Below are 24,556 nucleotides of genomic sequence, written 5' to 3' on the forward strand. Positions count from 1 at the left end.
CCTCTGCCTCCCGAGTGCTGGGATTAAAGGCGTGCGCCACCAGGCCTGGCAGTTATAGATCTTTCAAGTGAGCCCCACTACCACTCAGACCTACAGCTACACAGTTGTCTCTGCTATCTGGAACCCATACCGCACCTAACCCAGGCTGATTGACACATGGTGCTTGCTCTTGCAGAGGCAAGCACAAATGAGTCGTAAATGTTTCCCTGCTGTACCTTCTAAAATACTTTCCTCCCACTTATATAAAGATTTATAACAATTCCTTAAGGTTTAGAAGTATGTTTTGTTTTTTTTTTGTTTTTGTTTTTTTTTTTTTGGTTTTTCGAGACAGGGTTTTTCTGTATAGTCCTGGCTGTTCTGGAATTCACTTTACAGACCAGGCTGGCCTCGAACTCAGAAATCCGCCTGCCTCTGCCTCCCAAGTGCTGGGATTAAAGGCATGCGCCACCACACCCGGCTAAATATTTTCAAAGCTTAGGTTTCTGATCAGTTGTGGAGGCAGATGAGAATAATATCATATTAGGAAATGTAGGCTATCTAAGTAGACTAGGAGGTTTGGCATAATGTAGTAAAGTATTAGAAACAGGCTATTCAGATCTTGACCCTTAATAAAAAATGCCACGGTGCTGGAGAGATGGCTCAGTGATTAAGAGCATCTGATTGAGCCAGGCGTGGTGGCACATGCCTTTAATCCCAGCACTCAGGAGGCAGAGGTAGACGGGTTTCTGAGTTCAAGGCCAGCCTGGTCTACAAAGTGAGTTCCAGGACAGCCAGGGCTATACAGAAAAACCCTGTCTAGAAACAAACAAACAGACAAAAAAGCAAAAACAAGAGCATCTGATTGCTCGTTTTAAAGGTCCTGAGTTCAATTCCCATGGTGGCTCACAACAATCTGTAATGGGATCTGATGCCCTCTTTTGGTGTGTCCGAAAACAGCAACAGTGTACGCACACACGGGGGGGGGGGGAGGGAGAAGAAATGCCTCCCCAAGTTTCTCTCTCAAAAGACAAATATATTCCAAATGAGTTTTTATTGAAGTCTTAAAACATGTCCTAAAGAGAATGAAATACAAGTGCATCATCTTACATTCATGTGGTTTCAGGAGCAGCCTTCTCAAAAGCATGGCTGCCCAGGGACTTTGAGTGAACAAGCTCCTGGGCCTCAACTACAACACGGGCAGGCCAGAGCTTCCGGCACCCCAGAGGACCTCGAGACATATGGTGTGGCATATATATATGTTCATGCATGTAGACATGTGGATGTTTCTGTTTGTGTGTGGACATGTGTCTATGTTTGTGAGCACATTTATGTATATGCACATGTTTATATTTACATATGCAAATCATTATGTGTGTGTGGGTATATATATGTGACCACACGAATGCTAAAGTGTGTGCTCAAGTTCATATAAATATTTACATGTGACAACATGTGTATATCTATGTGTATACACATATGGTAGTGTCTAAATGTATACATATCTATATGTGTGCACACATGTATATGCATATATACTTATGTGTGTATACACATGCATATTTGTGTTGTACATATATGTAGGTACACATATGTATATATACATTTGTGAGAAAAATGTTTATATGTGAATATATATATTTATGTTTCTATACATGTGTATATATATTTGTGTGTATATTTGAATATGCATGCATATATATGTATATATATGTACATGCATATATCTAACTGTGGATATGTATACATGTAAGTATTATCTTACATGTGTATATTTATGTATATTTGTGTGTATATTTATGTGTACTTGCATTTTTATCTTTATACATATCTATGTGTGTATATATGTGTGTAAGTGTTCTAGTATATGCATATATTTATTTGCATATATGTGTATATTTTTGTACATGTATTTTGTACATACTTATATGTGTGTACATGTATATGTATGTGAATACATATGTATATTTGTTTACATGTTTCTTTGTGTGTATATGTATATTTATGTGTATACATGTGTATGTTTATGTGTGTACATGGGTAAGTTTGTGGGTATGTACATGTGCAAGTTAATATGTTTACAGGTGTATATTGATGTATGTTTATATCTTTATGCGTGTATGCACCTGTATGTGTATCTGTGTGTTTATATATGGATGTTTATATGTATCCATGTGTATGTTTATGTGCTTATTTATATAGATGTATATTTGAATACTTAAAATTAACCCTAACTTTACCCTCTGAATCTAACGCAAACCATAATCACGGTCCTAACCCTAATACAAACACTACTCCCTTACTGTACTTCTAACCCTAACCCCTAACCCAACCCTCACTCTAACCTCTAACCTTCACTCTCTAATGCTAACCCTAACCAAAACCACAGTCCCACTATAACCCTAACCCAATTAACCACAACCATAACCACAATCCCACCCTAACTGCAACCCTAACCATAACCTCAGCCCTACTGTACCTGTCTCAGTCAGGGTTTCTATTCCTGCACAAGCATCACGACCAAGAAGCAAGTTGGGGAGGAAAGGGTTTATTCAACTTACATTTCCATACTGCTATTTATCACCAAGGAAGTCAGGACTGGAACTCAAGCAGGTCAGGAAGCAGGAGCTGATGCAGAAACCATGGAGGGATGCTCCTTACTGGCTTGCTTCCCTTGGCTTGCTCAGCCTGCTCTCTTATAGAACCCAAGACCACCAGCCCAGAGATGGCACCAACCACAAGGGGACCTCCTCCCTTGATCACTAATTGAGAAAATGTCTTACAGCTGGATCTCGTGGAGGCATTTCCCCAACTGAAGCTCCTTTCTCTGTGATAACTCCAGCCTGTGTCAAGTTGACACAAAACTAGCCAGTACAGTAACCCTACCCCAAGCCCCTGCTAGAACACAGCTTTCCAGAACTATATACATTTTAGTTTTCTTCTCAAAACCTCTCAGCTTCAGGGAGGAAGCAAGTTGGTACCACAGTCCTCTGAGGAGAGCAGAGCCCAAGCCTCCCTCTGCCAGGGTTCTTTGTTGGCTTGGTCACATGGGGTTCCCTCTGCCAGGGTTCTTTGTTGGCTTGGGCACATGGGGTTCTGTCATCTGAAAATGTAGCTTAGTGATATCTCTGTCCTAAAGCTTCTCCAAGAAACACAATTGTGTCTGAACACAGTTGCTAATGAGGCATAGAAGCTAACATGAGGAACAATCTTTGAGTTGCTAGAGATGCAGTGTGGCCCTTGAGCCTGGACGCCTGTAGCTAATGCTGGCAAATGCAGAGCCATGGCATGCTCTGGCTGCTCAGTCTGGTCTCCTGCAGGTTTAAGAAGGTCTATGCACAGAGGATGAAGAGCCCTAGACTTATAACCTAGCATGGCTCATCCCTGTCACTTCAACACCCAACACTCGGCCACCACGCGTCCACGGGCTTGATGAAGCGATGGCTCAGGCATTGGTTTTGGTTGAACACGCTCCACGCTACAAATGTCAGCCCAGTGCTGACATTTCATGGGGCAGTGCTGGACCAGGAAGTCAGCTAAGTATTCCCTGTTTCCTAGCCCAGATAAGGGAGGAACTACCTACATGTGCATCTACCTACATAAAACTTCCCTGCTACACAGTGTGCTAAGATGTGTTTATAGTGACTAAAATAAAAATATCAAAGCATTACTGAAGTAATTTCGCATTTTTGTAGAGGGGTCACAATTCCACCCTGATTCCTCCTTCTGATCCTTGACCTTTTCGTGGGAAGGAAAAGTCCCTCACATTCCATGAAGGGGGAGGAACCCTCCCTGAATGGCCTCAGACTTTGTTCTTGTCGAGGGCTGCTTTCTACAGGAGCGGCTCAGCAGAGCCTAACACACTGCTTTGGCCAAAGTCTAACATCCATCCCTAGGCTGTTTCCTCTTTCTGCCCCAGCTGGGAGGAGGAGCTGGGCATCACTTGGAAGGCCTTTATCTGGGATGCCTGGAAGGTAACCCCAGGGGCACATTCTGACCGTGCAGGATAGACACTGTCCTGACACTCACCTACTAAAAATATGTCACTTTATCTCCAGGGCAGCTGCCTTCCTTATATGGAGCGTGTGTGCAGGGTACAAAGATCTCCCTTCTGACTGGAGATTAAATTGCTGGTTATACATCATGCACATTGCCCAGGTGAGAGCCCTAAAAAAAAAAAAAAAAAAAAAATAAGAACCAAAGTTCACACTGTAAAGAACTGTAAGCAAATTCACCCCACCTCTTCTTGGTATCACTGGCTCTCAGCAGCATCCTTGGCTTGTTCCACCCTGCCCCCCCTGCTCCCCACACCCCTGCTCCCCGCCCGCCCCATCACCCCAGGCTGCTCCTGCCTGAGTTCTCTTACAAGGACTAGTCCCTGATATTTCCACTCACGCCCTACCTGCGATCCTTGAAAAAGACTTTTATAAATCACCCTAACTTGAACGTGCTAGGACTCGGTTATTCCTTAAAAGGGCAGAGTTCAGTGTGTGGCCTAGATCTCTGTATTCTATTTGACAGAATAAGGAGCCATCCCGTTGTTCATGCATCCATGGGTGCTGTGTCTTGACCTCACTGGCATAAGCATGCACAATTTCACTGAGCAGGGCTCTTCTCTTCTTGGGGAAGGGAGAAGGACTCTGGTGACATCAGAGCCAAAGTCACAGAACAGAACACTGGGCCAGCGCTGGAGGACTGGTGGCATGCTAATGGCGTGTCTCAACATCACTTTGTGGTAGAGATCTTCCATCTTCCTCAAAAAAAACACTACTTAAAGCACCCACCCACTTTCCCCATTTCCACAGTGAAAGGCCTCTTGGTTGGAAGCTTATTATGGGTCAGCACACAGAGACAGGCATTGTTTAGCTGCCTCAGAGAGTGGGCAGGGTTATGTGTGGCATCCGCTGGAAGTACACTTCTCTGCTCTGGAAACTAACATCGTTGACAGAGGCCCAGGTCTTACACAATGGGCATAGAGTCTAGCGGTGATGGTTAATCCTCATTGTCCACTCGATGGTATTTAGAATCACACACCTCTGAGCATGTCTCTAAGGGTTTCTCCAGAGAGGTCTGACTCAGGAGGGAAGACACACTCTGAATGTAGGGGCCACTAGTTCATGGCTCTCGTTCTGACCTAGATAATGAGGTGGAAGCGAGCTGAGCCCGGGCGGCTCTCACTCTGCTTCCTGACTGTGGATGTGATCAGCTTCTCACACCTGCCGCCATGATCCCCCCAGCGTGATGGTCCAGACACTCTCTCAAACTGTGAACCCACATAACCTTTCCTGTCTGCCCGATGTCTTGTCACAGCACTGAAGGGATTAGCTGGTACTGTCTCCAAAGCAGTGAGATCCTGTTCTTGGTGGGCACTGGCACCATCCTGGCTGGGCTCTAGAAATGGATGACTCTTGGAGTGAGCCTTTTTTCACGTCGGGTGCTTGGCGTTCGCTGCCTAACCACTCTCCAGCGCCTCTCCTAGTTCTGTGAGGAGTGTAAAATTAAAGACTAAGATGGAGTATGGGCTCCAGGAAGACTGTAGCTCAGCCGGACCTTTGGATTAGGGCATGCTAATCCCATCAACTGTGGTCAGCCTCAGAAAATACAACTAACCTCTACCCTTTAGGATGAAGGTGTTGGTGGGGCTCAAATCTTTCCTGGATGAGCCATCTTCCACACTTTGTTTTCCTTTCTTAGCTTTTTATTTTCAATCTTGTATCTGTGTCTGTCTGTCTGTCCCCCCCCTGTGTGTGTGTGTGTGTGTGCACATGTGCGTGCATGTGCACGTGCGTGTGTGTGTCTGCCTGCCTGCCTGCCTGCCTGTCTGTCTGTTCACATGAGTGGGTGCCTGCAGAGCACTTTGGATTCCCAGGAGCTGTAGTTATAGGTCATTGTGCCCTGTCTGAAGTAGACGCCGGGAACTGAACTTCTTCGCAAGAGCAGTGGAGCAGTGTGCACTTTAAACCAATATGCCAATCTCTCCATCTCCTTGTGGACTATTCGTTTTCTTTATACAATAGTTGAAAGCTTAGACATTGGAGCAAAGTTTATGGGCTTAAAGAGGCATGCATGAGCCAGGCATGATGGTGTGCTTGTGAAATCCTAGCCCTCTGGAGACCAAGGCAGGAGGGATTAAGTTGAGGCCAGCCTAGGGAGACTTTCCCTTAGCTTCCACATCGAAAGAGGGAAAGGAGAGGAGAAAGGCCCATCCCCACGCAAGCGTTCTCCATCAGAGCCTGTGCAGCTGCTGCTGGGTTTTCCTCCATGTCAGGATGAAAGGCGGCAGCTCAGGAAGACATGTCACTTGTAATTGTAGGAATTGTGGCAAGCTGCGGCTCCTTCTTATAAATGCCCTTTCTAAGTGCGTGGGCTCTAACAGCTCAACTGCCCTTCAGTCAAAGGAGAAATATCTGTACAAAGTATGTTATTTTCTCCATTTAAAAAAAAATTTGCAGTTCCCTCTGTGCATCTCTGAGGCACAATAGCGGCTGAATGTATTCTACCTGTGTGATTTTTCTTTTAGTAAGGCAAGATGATATCTGGAAATATTCATCTTCCTTTCTTCCCCCTCTGCTTTCTATCACAAGACATGGCTCCCATGGTGAGGCAGAGCAGCCACACTGCTATGAGAAGTAGAATCTTTAGAGAATGAAAAGCAACAGAAAGGGGGTTATTTTTCATTCTTAAAAACTTCCCAGATGGGAGCACGTTAACACGAGGAAGCAAAACAACGTCCAGGGATGGAGCTGGCCAGGCTTTGCCCATACTTGAGTACTCCCAGGTCCAGTTCCTTATTGAATCTTGCTTGTTCTTCTCAGTCCTGAACTTTGGCATTCCCACTGAGTCCCCTCCCAGTAAGGGAGGCACAGGGCCTCTCTCAGTGCTTAGGTAGAAGTGGGACATACAGAAGCAACCCTGTCACCAAGAAATCCGACCTGGAGTTCAGCTGGAGAGAATCTGACCTTCTTCTCCCATTTCTCGGTCTTTTAAAATCATCATAGGTACATTCACAGTCAATCTATACATTCATGCAGAACCATTGTGTTATATATGTCTGACCATTTCAAGGTGACCATTAGAAGATCCCAAGTTATGGCCTCAACACTGCACAGTTTCCTCTTAGATGGCCAGGGAACAAAGTATACTGTAGCATCAGAGCCCTGAGCAGACCCAGTCGTACACATGTTTTCTTCTTAAACAAGTTCTTTTAACATGAATAAATATAGTTTGTCAAAATCATGTGTGAATACAAATCAGGAAGCTGTAAGACATAGTTAAATCTGGGCAGATAAATCTACTTCCTCATGGCTAGAGGGAACTGCCACCTCCATCGGCAGCTGATCAGATATGCAAGTGGCTTTCGATGCATGAGGCACAGCAGGCACTCAGCAATAGCAACAGTCATTTCATGATCCTGACCTGAGTGTGTGTCAGAAATATAGACACACACGCTCTGTGTTTGCTTAGATCCTTCAAAACCTACTTTAATAAGGATTCTTCAATGCTTCAACCTCCCTTCTAGCCAACCAAAGATAGGGGAGAAAGATGGTTACTAGGACAACGGGGATGTGGACCTGCCTAGAAATAGTTCCTTGGGGTGTTTCTGATCTTCATTGTCATGATAGCAGCAGTCCAGTCCAATTGGCAAGCACCAAACATGAATCAGTAGCAGTGGCCCCATCCAGAAGAAACCCCAAGGCTCTGCCAAATCAGCATGAGCCTGCAGAAGCAACAAGAAGAAGCTGGAAGAGAGCCGGGCATGGTGACACACGCCTTTAATCCCAGCACTCGGGAGGCAGAGGCAGGCGGATTTCTGAGTTCGAGGCCAGCCTGGTCTACAGAGTGAGTTCCAGGACAGCCAGGGTTATACAGAGAAACCCTGTCTCGAAAAACCAGGAAAAAAAAAAAAAAGAAGTAGCTGGAAAACCATGAGACATTCTTTAGTGCTTTTCTCTCTATGAAGCCACGACAACAAAGAAGATCAGCAAAGACCAGCAAAGCGTTGCAAGGTGAACCAATGCAAGAGTGTTATTCACTGTCTGTTGGGTTCTACTTATCCTCTTTCCAAACATCATGTGTCCTCGCGAGTGTCTACCTCAGCAAAGCATCCCCTCACGTGTCTGCTTCAGCAAAAGATACTCTCATCAAACAACTTCCAGAAAAAACATCACATGACACAACTGAGTCTCCAAAGAAACCAGAAATTTCCATTTCACTTCTTTCAACAACATTAGAATTTACTGGATAACAATAAATTCACAAGGTACCGCAGCTTCAGTGGCAGCTACTTAATCCTGCTTTTCTTGGTAATCTGGTTTTCAACACTAATACATGTCTTTTCATCCCACTCTTAATGTTAACTCTTATATCACATATCAGAGCAAATGTATCGTGTGTGTATGTATGCATGTGCATTTTACATAATATATGCAGAAGAGTTAAGAAGGTTGCAGTCAACTTTCAAGTGGTTTCAGAAGCAGGTTGCATGGGGTCTGTATTGATAATAAAATAATCTACGCCAGCCACAGTGAAGAAGCTGTGTTGTGGAGCCAGACTGCCCCAGGCTACAGGTTTAAAAATGGAGCCGTAAAGTTTAATCAGCTGCAGAGATCTAAGGGAAGGATCTGGACCAAATGAATGAACAGATGGATGGATGGATGGATGGATGGATGGATGGATGGATGGATGAACAGATGGATAGATGAAAAGATGGATGGATGGATGGATGGATGGGTGGATGGATGAATGGGTAGATGAACAGATAGATGGATTAACAGATGGATGGATGGATGGATGGATGGATGGATGGATGAACAGATAGATGAAAAGATGGATGGATGGATAAGTGGATGGACGGATAGATGAATAGATAGATGGATTAACGGATGGATGGATGGGTGGGTGGATGGATGGATGGATGGATGGATGGATGGCTGGATGGATGGGTGGGTGGATGAATGGGTAGATGAACAGATAGATGGATTAACAGATGGATGGATGGATGGATGGATGGATGGATGGATGGATAGATAATAGGAAGAAGGGCAAACGGTAGGTGAATAGGCTCTATCAATAGCAGGGTCCTCCAGAGACACTCAAGACAGGCAAGAGTTATACTTACAGTCAGTTTACAGGTCAGGGCTGTCACCATCACAGTGCTGGGTACCCCCCTTTTTATGAGGTCCAGGGGAGAGAGTTACAAATTGTCTTTCATCCGATGTGGGCGATGAGTTCTTGGGCCTAACTTCCCTGATCCACCTTTAGTATGCCCATGTAGTTTTAAACAGTTTTCATTTACTCTGATAAATGTGTAGCACAGAACCCTCTTTACTCCTAAAAAGTATGTAATTTATCAGTCTCTGCTGCCTCGGTGGTCCTGGAGAGACTTTGCACTCAGGTGCATGCTTGGTCTCCATCCTCAGAATGGAGTCAAAGGCTTTTTGTGAAATGGAGTCTCTCAGTTTTGTTTTGTTTTGTTTTCATAATATAGAGTTTGAACTGGGGCATAGCCTGATATCCTGTCCTTAGCATCTAAGTGAAATTTTGTCTAAGTAGTTTCCTAAACTAGGTGCTAAAGTCAGCTTCCTGGATTCTCCAAGTTAGCTTGCCTTAAAGTTTTTCTGTGATATTTATGAAACATGCAGCTATTCGGGGGCCCCTGGCCTAAAATTGCTTTAGTTTATCAGAGTGGAAAAGTTCTAGAATATTCTAACAGAGAAGTCACATTTTATATATGTGTATATACATGTGTGTGTGTGTGTGTGTGTGTGTGTGTGTGTACACATATGTTGTTGTTGTTTTTCTCTGGTCCTACGCATTGGGTCTTTACTGCTGAAATGCATCATTTATATGCACTGGGGTTTACATTTGGGGTAAAAATGAAAAGAGACAAAAGTATAGCCTTCTTACTGGTTTTTGCTCCAGTTCTGCACAGGAGGTGGATCAAAACACATAGACAGTGGGCTCTGTGGACTAGAGGTGGAGGGTTGCTTATCACAAAATGTGCCCCTCCCCACCTCGGAGCCATCACTATACAAACTGAACTTAGATCCTATATGCACTGATGGAGGTTCTGGCCTTATCAAAAAAATAAATAAATAGATAAATTTTTAAAAAGCAATAACGTTAGCCACAAGGCCCAACCTAGGGTGCCGAGTGACGCTAGATAAAAGGAGCAAACTCTAGTACTCTAGGAGCTATGGCTAGGGACAGAACCTGCCTGGTATATGAAGGAAAGAAAACCATATTTGAAGTCCAGAGGCCAGCTCTGAGGAGCCTGCTGTCCCAACACGTATGCATTTCACTAAGCCAGGAGCTTTATCAGCGCTAAGCATTGGGCTTAGTCTGCTCTGATTTTATTGCTTGTATCTCAAAGTAACAAGAAAAGTAATTAGTACGGAAGTTACATCACCATGGTAATAATCATAAATACAACAAGTGAACACAGATGTCACGTTTGGTGTGACCTTGAAATCTAGACTTGTTCCTGGCATGTCAGGAACAGGTGTGTTGTTTAGATGGAGTTTTTTTTTTTTTTTTAAATCTTTATGTTCCTTTATTGGAGCAAGATTCCTGACGTATACAGTGATGTTGTATTTACTAAACAGAGTCCTGTGCAGAAGTTACACACTATCCATCCAGGCAGATTTTGGTTACACTTTGCCTATTGATGGAGTAGTTCCATTTATAAAGTTTTACACATCAGAAAGCTTTGAATTTGACCAGGCTGTCCATTAATCATCTCTGAAAAAGTGGCATTGAATTTTAGCTCTATTTTATAGCATTAAAAAGCTTATGCATCAAGTAGCTTCCCCAAACATTATTCTCTGCCCAATGGCGCTGAGCAGACAGCTCTTCATCCACCTGGTTCTGAGTCACATCTGAGAGCTTCTGCTACATACCTGTGACAGACACTACCAACCACCTCACCCTGCTGACCCTGACAGTTCACACTGCCAATGAGGACACGCCAGCAGCTGTCCCTCATAGATGGCATAGAGCAACAGGTCAGTGTTGGTGGGAGCAGGTAGGTGCTGCCATGAGGTCCGGGTAATAGATGGAATTTTAAGATGGCATTGTTAACTAAGCATCTCTTAAGAGTCTCAGTATGGAGCACATGGAATGTGAGCCTCCTGTCTCCAGGTAAGGTGTCGTGGTCACGCTGGTGGTTTATTTCTTACCACAGCATTAATGCTATATGGAAAGAAGTCTTTGCATGTTGAGTAAAGACTCCATTAAGTAGGCTATGCTCAAAATTCCGAACCCTAACAAAACAAGCTATTCCCTGAGCCCAGAGGATATGATAGCCAAGGGTAAGGATGTACACCTGTCTGTGCAAGAAAAGGGCAAGACAGGTAGATGCAAACTCACCCTCAGGACTCACAGTCCATAGTTTACCACCAAGCCCAGGAAGGTACACCACCGTATCTGTGTCCGGCAACACTGACATTGTCACCATTCTAAAGCCTCAATGTGGGGAGGGACGCCAATCATCAGGTTAAGCTTCCCCAGCTTCTTCACAACTGTCAGACTGGCATTTCTGTGAAGAAAACAAAACAACAGGGTTTCTTAGTGAGGGTTTCTATTGCTGCGATGAAACACCATGGCCAGAAAGTAAGTTGGGGAGAAAAGGGTTTATCTGACTTACACTTCCATGTTGCTGTTCATCATGAAGGAAGTCAGGACAGGAACTCAAATAGGGCAGGATCTTGGAGGCAGGAGCTGATGCTTAATGGAGGAGTACTGCTTACTGGCTTGCTTCCCATGGCTAGCTCAGCCTGTTTACTTATAGAACCCAGGTCTATCTGCCAAAATGGACTGGGCCCTCCCTCATTGATCATTAATTGAGAAAATGCCTTAATGTTGGATCTCATGGATGAATCTCCTCAACTGAGGCTCCCTCCTCTCTCAAGACTCTAGCTTGTGTCAAGATGACACAAAGCCAGCCAGTACACATGGTATTTTTTTTCCTGTCCCGAAGTGTGTTAAATAAATTGGGTGCCAAAATCTCTGTTGAGTAGGTACCTTCTTGGCACCCACTCTGACCTTATGCCCTTAGCCTGGAAACTTCACCTTTCCCAGCTGGCACAGATTTACAGAGGATGTTTTTATCTCTCTGAGTGGCTCCCCTTCTTCCACAGGTTACATTGTGGAGAGCACAAACTATGCTCATCTTCACAAGGACAGCAGCCAACTCTAGGGACTATATATAGCAATACTTACCCAGTGTTTGGTGATTTTGCAGAACTGTCATTAGGCTTCTGCTGTTGCTCCTGTATTCTGAGATTGCTTCCAGGTCCCAAGCTGACACTCTACCAGCTAGCTGTTACTCTTTTGGACTTCTGTTGTTACTTTGTGGAATCCTTGTCCTGCTGTAGACTCCTGTTACGTTGTGGCTATCTGTTGTTACTCTATTTTACTGCTGTATAATAGTGAAGCACAGGCAAGTGTAATATACAATATGAATACCCATGTGCTTTTTAAACTTGTTGAAAGCTGAATCTGGGAGCCACGTCTTAGTCTCAAGCAGGTCTATGCCAATGTTCTTCAAAACCCCAACCTGGTTCAGGGGAGGAGAGGAAAAACAGCCCCCTGACTCTGTAGTAAGAGGGAAACACAGAAGCCACTCAGGGTATTAAAACATTGCATCCTTGGGAACAGTTAAACAGTAAACCATTTCCAACCGAGGTTATGATCATTTGTTCCAGTGCTCTAATGATGCCTGCAGTGGGAACAGGAAGTAGAAAGCAGTTCCATGGGGAGGTTTTCAACTTGGAACTCTAGCATGACTGTTTGTTTCCTTAATCCATTTCTGCAGGATGTTGCAAGGACTTGATACTTTTGCTTGTCTCTGAATTATACTATTCCAGTCATTGCTGGGGCACCAGATGTGATGATACTTTGTTATATATCTGTTGTCCCTGCCAGCTACCTTCTACTTGTTTTGGTTTTCTGCATACTTAATAAAGTCACTTATTTGAAACCAAAGCATTGCCATTGTACATGATTCTCTGGACTCTAATGATCATGTTGCCGTCCCTGCTAGTACGAATATCTGTTGTTCTTCCTATTGCTCCTCTGTGGTACTGTGGGCTACTGCTGTTTTGTGGTTTCTCATATTAACCTGTGAGTTTCTAGTGTTACGTCATGGACTCCTCTTTACTAGTGTCTGCAATCACTTGACTCTTCTTAATATAATTGGTGAAACTCTTTTTAAGGGAACTATGTGGATGCTACTAAATTAGGTTAAATTAATACAGATGTTCTCTACAAGGAATCAGCTTAAGATGTTTTAACTCTTCTATAGTGTAATAGCATTTTCTTACTTCCAAATGTACTTCACTTTTAGCACATTTTTTTTTTCCAAGACATGGTTTCTCTCTATAGCCCTGGCTGTCCTGGAACTCACTTTGTAGATCAGGCTGGCCTCAACTCAGAAATCTGCCCGTCTCTGCCTCCTGAGTGCTGGGATTAAAGGTGTGTGCCACCATGCCCGGCTGCAGCACATTATTTAATAAATCATTTGATGCATGATTTTCCCTGGAGATATGTAACCAAATACTTATTCACCCTAGTTATAACAGCAACATCAGACCAAAGAAATAATTTCACCCATATTTGGCTTAGTGAACCAATGGGTTTATTTACTTGGGTGACTCACAGGAGCATGGGTGGACTCAAAGACTACATCACAGATAAGCTCTCCAGCATGACTGACGATTTGCCTCTCGAACTCCCTGCAGATTGCTACTGTTTATTTAATCTTGGGTGGGGATTTTGTGAATCTTCTTCCAGGAGCTTCCCCATCTCTTTATGTTTCCTTTGCCTCTGAGTGTTGGGTGCCCTATTCCTGTCTCCAGGAGAGAAGATTTCAATTCAGAGGAAATACCTCGTCACACAACATATATAACATACTTAAAAATAGCTTTTAAATTTCCTTTTTATCAGGCAAGGTGCATAAAGGACAACTATGGGAGCCAGTGCTTTCCTTCCACCAAATGGGATCCCAGGATTAAACTCAGGTCACCAGGACTCCACAGGAAGCACTGTTACCAGCTGAGACATCTCACTGGCTCTAAACTCGGTTTTAAATAGACCTTGTTAGATCCTTTTGCCTGATCATAGGTTTATCTATGTTCTGAGTGTTTGTGGCAGGCTGGGTATAACCTATGCTGGGTGTATTAGGTGCACTTTGGACTTAGTGTTTTCATCTTGCATGGGTTTATCAGGACAAACCCCACTGGAAGCTGAACAGCTCTATCGTATTGTCTCTGTTCTCTTATTATCTTGGCTTGGTAACAGCGACAAAAACTTCATACAGTCTGAATTAGGGTTCTCCTTTGCTTGCAAATATGCCTCTACAAGTTCAATAAACAAAAGCACAGAGCCACTGGGCATGGTTTAGAATGGAGAGTCACACGCCTAGATTAGGTGTGTGGACGGGATAATGCTGACTTCCACCCATAATTGGTCTAGTATTTTTAAAGTGTACAGCGTAAAACACTATTAGAATAAAAGCACGTCAGAAATTATTTACATAATACATTCCAAATGTGAATACCTGCTATTTAAAAATGTAAAAGACTAAACTGAATATGTATGTTTTTGCTCACTACACACTAGGCACTTTAAAATATTTTTGTTTACTCGGGTAAGAACCATTCCTAGTTCCGTTTTGCTATCAAGGCAGAAGAGCTCCACATCCTGCGATGGCCGTTTCCCTCTCCTTTCCACAGACCCCATACTACCTATTTGGCAAACATTCCACCTGTTGACACTGCTTTTCCAGCTTTCTAGGAACTGAAAGCCCTTCTAGGCTGCGGGTCAGCGAGACTGTCTTTGAGCCCCAAGACTACGTGCAAGAAGACACTGGCGTGTAGGAGATCGGGGCAGTCCAAACCAGACCCTTACATTCACAGTTGCCTAGCTAGGTAGGCAGGCAAATGGGACAGTAAGGTGAGGGACGCTAGTGTAGACCAGAGGTGTCCTTGCTAGCCCCAGCTCGGCGCCAGGGCGGTCTGTAGGTCCGGAGAGGACGTCTGGAGACTGAGGCTAAGCACCCGGGTTCCGCCAGACGACCTGGGCAATGCCAACAAGGCGGGTCAAAAAAAAAAAAAAAAAAAAGCACCGCAACCAGCCCCGGGGCGCCTAGGATGGGTGGGTGGGGCTTGTGCTCACTGAGCACGCGCGCCCCGAGGCCTCCGAGTTCGGGTAGCAACACGAATCACGTGGCTCCGCGCCGGCCAATCAGCGGGACGCCGAGGCGGGGCGTCCAGCGGTGCCCCTCGGCGGGAGGCGGACGGCTTCCGGCAATAATTGGACGCTGCGGCTCGGTGCGGTTGGTGGCTGTCTCGACTGGAAGGGACTCGCAGGTGAGAAGAGCCTCGGGACGGGGAGGGGTAGTCGGGCAGGGCGTCCCCGGCTCGCCCTCCGATGACCGCCGTGCTGCCCCGGGGGCCCCGATCGGGCTGTGGGCTCGTCCATCTCCGAGGATGCAGGCGTCCGCCCCCCACCGCCGCCGGCCTGTCCCCTGCGGGTCCGTGTGGCCTCCGGTGCACACCTGTGTGTGCACCATCCTTCAGGCCTGCGTGTGCGCTCGCCGCGAGACACGCGAAATTTGCATCTTTGTCCTCACAGCTCCTTCCTGCCTCTGTTCCAGTGCAGTTCCATCTCCATCCCTGGGCCTATTCAAACTCCCCAGAACTCAGGCGTCTGGAGAACTGTCCCTGTGAAGGGCCTCCCCCCCCCCTTACCTGCAGCGCCAAGGCTTGATTTCCCACCATTATCAGAAAAGGTCCCCCATTTCCTTCACATTCTGTTTTCCTTCGCTCCTGGGCATGTTGTCTTACCACGAAGCATCTGTTATGATCTCTCTGGACTCCTTGGTGTAAACCCCATTTCTGACATTCAGCCTGAAATATGCAGTGGTTTTGTTTGTTTGTCGTTTGTCTTCTACATGATCTTTCACAATCAAATTTATCTACCTATACAAACTCGTCACATTTGATCCAAGTTGTTTGAATTTAATTTACTTGAAAATCTTAGAAGAAAACTAGAGCAGCGGCAAAATCAAATGCTTACTAGGTTGAAGCCGGGCTTCATTTTTAAAAGGGATTTGTGATTGTTAATTATGTGTGAGCCCGTGTGTGGGCACATGCACGAGTGCCCAGGGAGACCAGAGGCTTCGATCCTGATGGACTGGTGTTACAATGTGAGCTGCCTGATTTGGCTGCTGGGTACCAAGGGCGGGGTCTTCTGCAGGAGCAGTTACAGTGAGCTCTTAACCCGCCTGACCCATCTCTCCAGCCCAGGCCATACATTCTTTCTTACTCTAGAACAATGGAGATTATCGTTCTTAAAACTTTAAATGAAAAAATAAGAGTGAAGCTTTCTTCTCCAAAAGTGAACCTGCCTTGCTATTTTTGTTATAATTTGTTTTATTATAATGCTCCTGCTATACACTCAAAGTGTTTGTTTTGAAGATTAAGGAAACCGATATACAATCCGATTGTTTTTTTCATGTAATTTACAAATAGAGCAACACACATATAAAGCCAAAAAAAGAAGACAGAAAAATGCAAACCACCGAAACCTGTAATTTCCTGGAACCTATTTTAATAGGCTGTTATGATTACTATAAACATAGTGCCTAAGAACATGGCTTGTGGAGTGAGAGTCCGTAATTTTGAATCCCGTCCTATGGGATTCTTTGCCTCTGTACTCTCATGGATAAATAGAGAGTGTTTTGTTATGATGCTGGTGATTGAACAAACATAACTCCTTGGATATGCTAAGCTCGAGACGAGCCTTCAAATAGAGAATTAAATTTGTAAAGTGTGGCTGTTTTCTACCTTACAGGTTAGTGTGAGGACTAAACTCAGTGTAACTCAGTGAATTTCTCAGCGTTAATGCCTGGCCCATTTTGAGTTCTAGTGTTTGCTGTAACTGTTTTCATTAGGAGAGCATGGTGCTTGTTGAAGAAGAGGGAAGATGAGGAGGAGGAGGAGGAGGAAGATGATGATGAAGAAGAAGAAGAAGAAGAAGAAGAAGAAGAAGAAGAAGAAGAAGAAGAAGAAGAAAGAAGAAAGTATATTTTGCTTAGTTCAAGATCATTAGTGTTAGTTTCTCCTAGGACGTGAATTTGAAGAAATCGTCCTGTTCTGAAGTACCCCACATTCGTGTCCTGCCATGGGAAATAGAAACCCAGAAAAGACCTCAAGGTCTTGGGCCCCAAGTGACTTTTGGCATCAGCTTGCCATTCTTGTGCTTAAATTCTAGTGCAGATAAGGGCTGGAGAGATGGCTCAGTGGCTAAGAGTGATTGTTGCTCTTGCAGGGGGACTAGGTTAAGCTCCCAGCACCCACGTGGTGGCTTCCAGCGGGATGTAACTGCAGTTCCAGGAGGATATGATGCCTTTGTCCGATCTACTGGGCATTGCACGGATGCAGTACTACACTCACATGCATGCAAGCAAAGCACTCACACACATACAATAAAAATAAATATGTATATATTTAAAAAGGACGGATTGTACAAGCTGTGTCACAGCTAAGTAGACTCAGACATTACTCATACATATAAATTTTCAGAAATGATTTCTGGATTTTTACTTTATATGATGGCTAGTCTTTTTTTTTTTTTTTTTTTTTTTTTTTTTTTTTTTTTTTTTTTTTTTTTATGTCAGTACACTGTAGCTGTCTTCAGACACTCCAGAAGAGGGAGTCAGATCTTGTTATGGATGGTTATGAGCCACCATGTGGTTGCTGGGATTTGAACTCTGGACCTTTGAAAGAGCAGTCGGGTGCTCTTACCCACTGAGCCATCTCACCAGCCCATGATGGCTAGACTTGGTTGCCAACTTGACACACCTGGGGATTGGGAACCTCAGTTAACTCCGTGACGTTGGCCTCTGGCAGTGGCTCTCAGCCTTCCTAATACTGTGACCCTTTAAGACAGTCCCTCATGCTGTAGTGAACCTCCAACCATAAAATTATTTTTGTTGCTAGTTCATAACTGTAATTTTGCTGCTGTTGTGAATCGTGATATAAATATCTGATATGCAGGATATCTGATATGTGTCCCCCACCCCAAAGGGGTCGAGACCCACAGGTTGAGAACCACTGACCTGTGGCCTATTTATTGGCTGTTCTCTTGATTGGTAAGTGTTGGATGGTAGCCCAGTGTACTTTGGCTTATACAGCCCTGTGCAGGAGGGTCTGAGCTATATGAAGAAAGTACTGTGGCAGGCCACAGTCATGAGCCAGTTAGAAGTATTCTATGGTTTCTGCTTGCGTTTCTACCTGACTTGCACAGAGGGTGTGGACCATAACCTTTGAAATGAAATAAACCATTTTCTTAACCATTAAACCATTAACCTTAAACCATTTCCATTTCTTTTTTTTTTTTTTTAAAGATTTATTTAATGTATGTGAGTACACTATAGCTGTACAGATGATCGTGAGCCTTCATGTGGTTGTTAGGAATTGAATTTTAGGACCTCTGCTCTCTGAGGTCAACCCTGTCGGCCCTGCTTGCTCCAGCCCAAAGCTTTATTATTATACATCAGTACGCTGTGGCTGCCTTCAAACACACCAGAAGAGGGCATCAGATCTCATTATGGGTGATTGTGAGCCATCATGTGGTTGCTGGGATTTGAATTCAGGACCTTCAGAAGAGCAGTCAGTGCTCTTACCCGCTGAGCCATCTCCCCAGGCCACCCCCTCACCCCAACAAAGGTTTTAGTCAGAATGTTTTATCACTGCAACAGAAAAGAAACTAGACTGAGCCTTTGCAATTTCTTAAAACAAAGGTGGTTTTAATTTAAATACATTAGTGAGAATTCTGGCAGTTCATGTCTTTTAACCAAGTAGATAGATTTCCATAAAATGTGGGTTGTCATCATTTAAAGTCTTTTAGTAACGTTATTTCCTGATCAGACACTCCAGGTTCCATTAAAAAAATAATAATAACAGGTTACAACCTGTCTTTTGTGACAAAGGGTCTTGGTCCAGAGCCCAGGTTGGCCTTGAATTCCTGCCTCGGGTACTTGAGTGCTAGGATTACAGGTGTACATGGGTATGTCGCCCATACTTAGCCCCAGTGGGATTTTTGTTTGTTTTTAGTGGCGCTTGGGCTTGAACGCAGGGCCTTTTGAGCAACTAGGCAAGCTCCGTGCTACTGGTCTATAGCCCGGATCCGTGTGGCCTTTTGTTATTGTTTATTAATACATTTGCTCCCAGAATTTGCCTTTGTTTATGAACTATAGAGATTGAAATTTAAGCTCATGGACTGATACTGCAGTCACAAGACCGTGTCATGACAAGTCTGTGAAGTAAATTGTTAACAAATATTTTCCTCTAGGTTGGAAAGTCAGCGACATAAGGGTTTTATTCCTACAGTTTACTGCTGCTGTGCCAGTCCTTTAAAAATCGAAACACTTAGCTGATGAAATGGTTATACCAAACTATTTTCTCACTAAGTTGTTTAGTGAATTACAGTCGCATAGAGTTGACAGTAATCAAAATATAGTTGGAAATGCCACATTTTTATAAATACAGTTAATTTAATTTTTTCGAAGCTGAGAGGTAGGTATACCTAAGAGGGAGTGGCTGCCTAGATTAGTGCAATGTTTGCATGTTATGAAGCTTAAGGTAATTGGTTAGCTGTGAACACAGGTTTACCTAAGGCAAAGATGAGCTGTTGGTTCAGGAGGTTTTTTCTTTTGTTTTGTTTCCTGTTTTTTTTTTTCTTCCTTTTCATTTTGTGCTGCAGAACAGTATCTTTCTAAGCATACTCGTCACATTAGCACACTGCTCAAAAATGAAGTCTCAGAGGTTGGAGTCTGTCAGGTCCTAGTCACAGTTCCAGGATGTCAGCGCAACCAACCTTCTGCTCAGTGTTCCAAAGCTGGCACATACCTCCCAGCCTTCATCTTCCCTCCCAGGTGCCTGTCGCTGCTGTTGCTCGTGCTCAGTTCTCCATTTATTCTCACATGCATACATGCATGCATACATACATACATACATACATACATGTATAGCCATGTTCTGTTGTCAGGGCCTTCCTAGTTATGCTGCCTTTCTCTCTAGTTCCTCTCCTCATCATGTATGGTATTCATACTCTAAGCCTGTGTGTGTCCACGTACTTCATAACTCACATATGTGAATTGTCTTTGAATGTTCTTTTTAGTTCCTGGGCTGGGCTGGGCTGCTCCCACAGGCAGGTGCAACATCTCATTACTTAGTCTATGTCCAGGGTTATCGTCGAGACAGTCCTTCATCTAGTCATTAGGAACTTTAAGGATTTCCAGGGTTGATTTATTTTGCGCTGGACCATCTCTCTGTGCTATTGAGAGATCCGCGGGCAGTTATGAGAGTTGCTTGCGACAGCCATGTTTCTGTAGGGTGTGCTTAGGCTGCAGTTTCCGTGTAAAGTTTCCCTCACGTCTAGTGTGTTCTCTGCCCCAATCCTGAAGGTTGTTGACAATCCGATAAGTCTGGATTGACGAGATGTGGTGGTGAACTTTGCATTTTGAGATTAGTGGTAGCTATGAAATAGGTTTGTAATATGACAGGTTTAAAATCTAAAGAACATTTTTGCTAAGCACCTCCGGATGCAGGATTTTAATCGATACACAAGAGAGAAAGATGTGTCCTGAGTGTCAAGCAGGTTAGAAGGGTTTGCACTCCTTTTGGTATAAAAAACAAAAACAAAATGAGTTTAGCGCACATTTCTCATACTAGGCCAGGACCTCTTGAAGATAATTCATGGGTAGTGTTGAAATCTGTGTAGTTAACTTTCTGTTTGTTTCTTATAATGTAGTATAAATGCCTGTTGGTAACCTGGCCTTTGCTGGTTAATGTAAAGAGTTTGAGACCTCCCAAGTACTCAAAGCAATGAAATATCTGCTTTGATTGGCTTGTCTTTTCAGTGCTGAGGATATTAAACTGAGAACCTCATCCATGTTAGGCAGATGCCCTGCCACTTACTGCACCCTGCGAACGGGAAAGGGAGTTCCATTCTGATGTAAATACTGTGTGTCTGAGCATCCAGGCTGCTCTGCTGAAGTTCTGTGCAAATCTAAGCGTCCTCTCTATAACCAACCTAAAAACTGTGCACCCGTGAGCTCTGGCGTTGTGTGGCTTCTTAATAGCATTCCTCTTGTCATCCCTTCCTCTAAATGTGCTCCCTTGTTGGCTCCCGCCCTTCTCTCCGCACCCTCCGTCTTCTTCCCAGGTCCTCTCCCTGGCTTGTCTCCATCCATTTCCTGTCACCCGTGTGTGTTCTTTCTTTTTTTCTAAAGATTTATTTTATTTATGTAAGTACACTGTAGCTGTCTTCAGACACACCAGAAGAGGACATCAGATCCCATTACAGATGGTTGTGAGCNACCATGTGGTTGCTAGGAATTGAACTCAGGACCTCTGGAAGAACAGCCAGTGCTCTTACCCACTCAGCCATCTCTCCAGCCCCTGCCTGTGTTCTTTAGAACCCCTTCCCCTGCCACCTTCGTTTCCCCATGCAGCTGAGTCGTAGGGTGCCATGCCCATATCGTTGCTTCTGAGATAGGGGTCTGTACAGTCATCCATTCAATAAACAAATGTTTACTGCACTCTGGCTGTGTCTGTCATTGCTTTGGTAATTGGGTAGAACACTAAGCAAGACATTGCATTCTCTTGGAGGAGAACATAAATGATTTCAGGTGACAGTGGCAGAGATGGATGAAGCGGGTGGAGATGTGGGAAGGGACTTGTTCCTCTAAGGAGCGGGCATCTTGAACGTGTAAACGTGACTAGCTGGGGCTGTTCTTTACATTCAGTTATGTGTGCGAGTCACCTTTGAACCTTAACACTCAGCGGGCATCCCTTCCCCTGCCACGCCCAAGCCCGCTGCTCTGCTGTGTGCTGCCCTAGAGCTCAGTGGTCAGGAGCACGTGCTGCTCTTGCTGATGACCAGCTCCTGCTTGGCAGCATTGTGCCTTCTGCTTCGGTGTGGCTCTGGTTGCACCCGGAGTCCGCCGCCTTTCTTTTAGTATAAAGGTCTGATAGATCATCTGCCTTCCGACTGCCTGGCTCTGGTTTTCTTAGAATGAAGCCAGGTTCCTTCCGTCTTCTGGCCTTATACCTTCCCTGACTTCCTGACCATATTCCGCTCCAGCCTTCTGTCTCCGACCCCTGGAGTAAGGGGGATTGATTCAGTTGGTTGCCACATACCACCAAACAGGGGTGGAAGGGGTGGGGACCAACCGCTGTTTAGAATGGAATTCCTCAGCTGGCTCAGGACACATTATCTATTGAGCAGTACGACCCCCCTGAGCTTAACCCAGTTACCCTTCAGTACAGAGTACTGTATAACCCTCACTGCTTGCTCACCTCGGCTAGCCAGTGCTGAGTCATATGCATTCACATGTAAAAAGTTCCAAATGAGAAAAAAATTTGTGTTTTTTATGTGTGTGTAACTTTAAAACAAACAAAAAAAGATTTATGTATGTGAGTACACTGTCGCTGTCTTCAGACACACCAGAAGAGGGCACTGGATCCCATTACAGATGGTTGTGAGCCACCATGTGGTTGCTGGGAATAGAACTCAGGACCTCTGGAAGAACAGTCAGTGCTCTTAACCGCTGAGCCATCTCTCCAGTCCCTGTATAACTTTTAATGAAAACTGATTTTTTTTTTTTTTATTTTCTATCTTACAGGAGAACTATGCCGTTTCTGGGTCAGGACTGGAGATCGCCTGGATGGAGCTGGATTAAAACCGAGGATGGGTGGAAAAGGTGTGACCCCTGTAGCCATGAGCTCAGGAGCGAGGATAGCCAGTACACCATCAACCACAGCATGTGAGTCCCAGCGAGGCCCGGTCACTGCTGTCAGCCTCGGCACTTGTCGGCTCACTGCAGAGCGCAGTCACTTACCGATTTGCCCACCATTCTGTCTAGGCGTGTCTAGCCCACGACAGTCATCGGTTAAGGAGTGTCAGCCATACCCGGCTTGCACGTGGCTGCTGAGGCTTTGACCTCAGTCTTGTACATGTGCTTCGTGTGGACTGGTGATGCTCCTTTGCTGCTTAAGGCTGTTTCCTTGTGTGGATCAGTCACGTTTGCTCATGCGTGCTGTTTTGGTAGCTGTGGGGAATGCCCGGACATGTCACAGTTGTCACTAGAGCTGTTAAGAGTGCAGGAGTGGAGCTGGGCGTTGTGGTGCATGCCTTTAATCCCGGCACTCGGGAGGCAGAGACAGGTGGATTTCTGAGTTCGAGGCCAGCCTGGTCTACAAAGTGAGTTCCAGGGCTATACAGAGAAACCCTGTCTCGAAAAACCAAAAAAAAAAAAAAAAAAAAAGACTGGGCTGGTGAGATGGCTCAGTGGGTAAGAGCACCTGTCCTCTTCCAAAGGTCCGGAGTTCAAATCCCAGCAACCACATGGTGGCTCATAACCATCTGTAACAAGATCTGACGCCCTCTTCTGGAGTGTCTGAAGACAGCTACAGTGTACTTACATATAATAAATAAATCTTTAAAAAAAAATAGGAAAGGTTTGTATAATATAATAATTTTATTAACATTTAAACACATTAAATTTTAATCCTGGAAGCATTTTTTTCACTTTTAGATTTTCATAAACCTGGCAGTAAAAAACCATCACCAAAAAGTGTGACCTTCCTACCTCAAAATGCATTATAAAAATAGCAGCTGGTTAATAATTTCCTCAGCGTAGGCATTGTTCTTTATTCTGACCTCTGGGTCTCCCATGGCTCCATTCCCAACTCCTCTGATTCTCATCCAACCCTGGGCAGCTGCAGAAGCACTCAGCAGGGGCCATTGTGCCAGCAAAGTCAGTGGTGTGGGGGCTGCCACAGCCAGGTGTGGGGCTGCCACAGCCAGGTATGAGGACTGCAGCCAGGTGTGGGGGGCTGCCGCAGCCAGGTGTGAGGCTGCCACATCCAGGTGTGGGGGCTGCCACAGCCAGGTGTGGGGGCTGCCGCAGCCAGGTGTGATGACTGCCGCAGCCAGGTGTGGGGGCTGCCGCAGCCAGGTGTGGGGGCTGCCGCAGCCAGGTGTGGGGCTGCCGCAGCCAGGTGTGGGGGCTGCCGCAGCCAGGTGTGGGGGCTGCCGCAGCCAGGTGTGGGACTGCCACAGCCCGTGCGTGACTCAGTGGAAATGAGTGCTTCCTGCACCTGAAGGGGGCATGTTAAATAATCCACAGCTCCTGCACATGGAGCTGCAGCCTAGGAGGCTGGCTGGACGTCCTCTTCTGTGGCCTCCCATTTCTGTGACACTGCTTCAGGAGCAATAGCAGATCATTTTTCCTTTGATAAGTTTGTGACTTTACTTAGAAAGCTTTTTCAGATTCAAAAAACGATCTAGTGTTTGAATCGGCGAGAATAGACCAGCACGAGAGTAAGTGTAAGGTCATCAGATTGAGGGCCCTGTGTGTTCTCTGCAGTCGGTGTCATGACTCGGCTGTGACAGGATGTAGTTGTGTGTTTGAGGTGCTCTCTGGCTGCCTGGGGGATTTGCCGCCATTGTCTGCTGTTTCATTATAGACAGGGATGGACAAACTTAATGTGACATACTCAGCTCTTTG

General features: G+C 45.0%; 1 protein-coding gene across 3 annotated transcripts in view; it reads left to right on the forward strand.

The window, feature by feature from the left end:
* The first annotated feature begins 15,219 nt into the window (after positions 1-15,219).
* Positions 15,220-24,556, forward strand: part of Fbxo25 (F-box protein 25) — a 31,770-nt gene continuing 22,433 nt past the window's right edge. For all 3 annotated transcript variants that reach the window (XM_021219205.2, XM_021219204.2, XM_021219206.2), the window contains exons 1-2: positions 15,220-15,344; positions 22,670-22,810. In XM_021219205.2, coding sequence (XP_021074864.1) covers positions 22,677-22,810 — 134 coding nt within the window. In that variant the 5' untranslated portion in view covers positions 15,220-15,344; positions 22,670-22,676. The remainder of the gene's footprint in view (positions 15,345-22,669; positions 22,811-24,556) is intronic.

The sequence above is a fragment of the Mus pahari genome, chromosome 19 (genome assembly GCF_900095145.1).
Source record: "Mus pahari chromosome 19, PAHARI_EIJ_v1.1, whole genome shotgun sequence".
In the NCBI taxonomy this organism is placed as follows: Eukaryota; Metazoa; Chordata; class Mammalia; order Rodentia; family Muridae; genus Mus; species Mus pahari.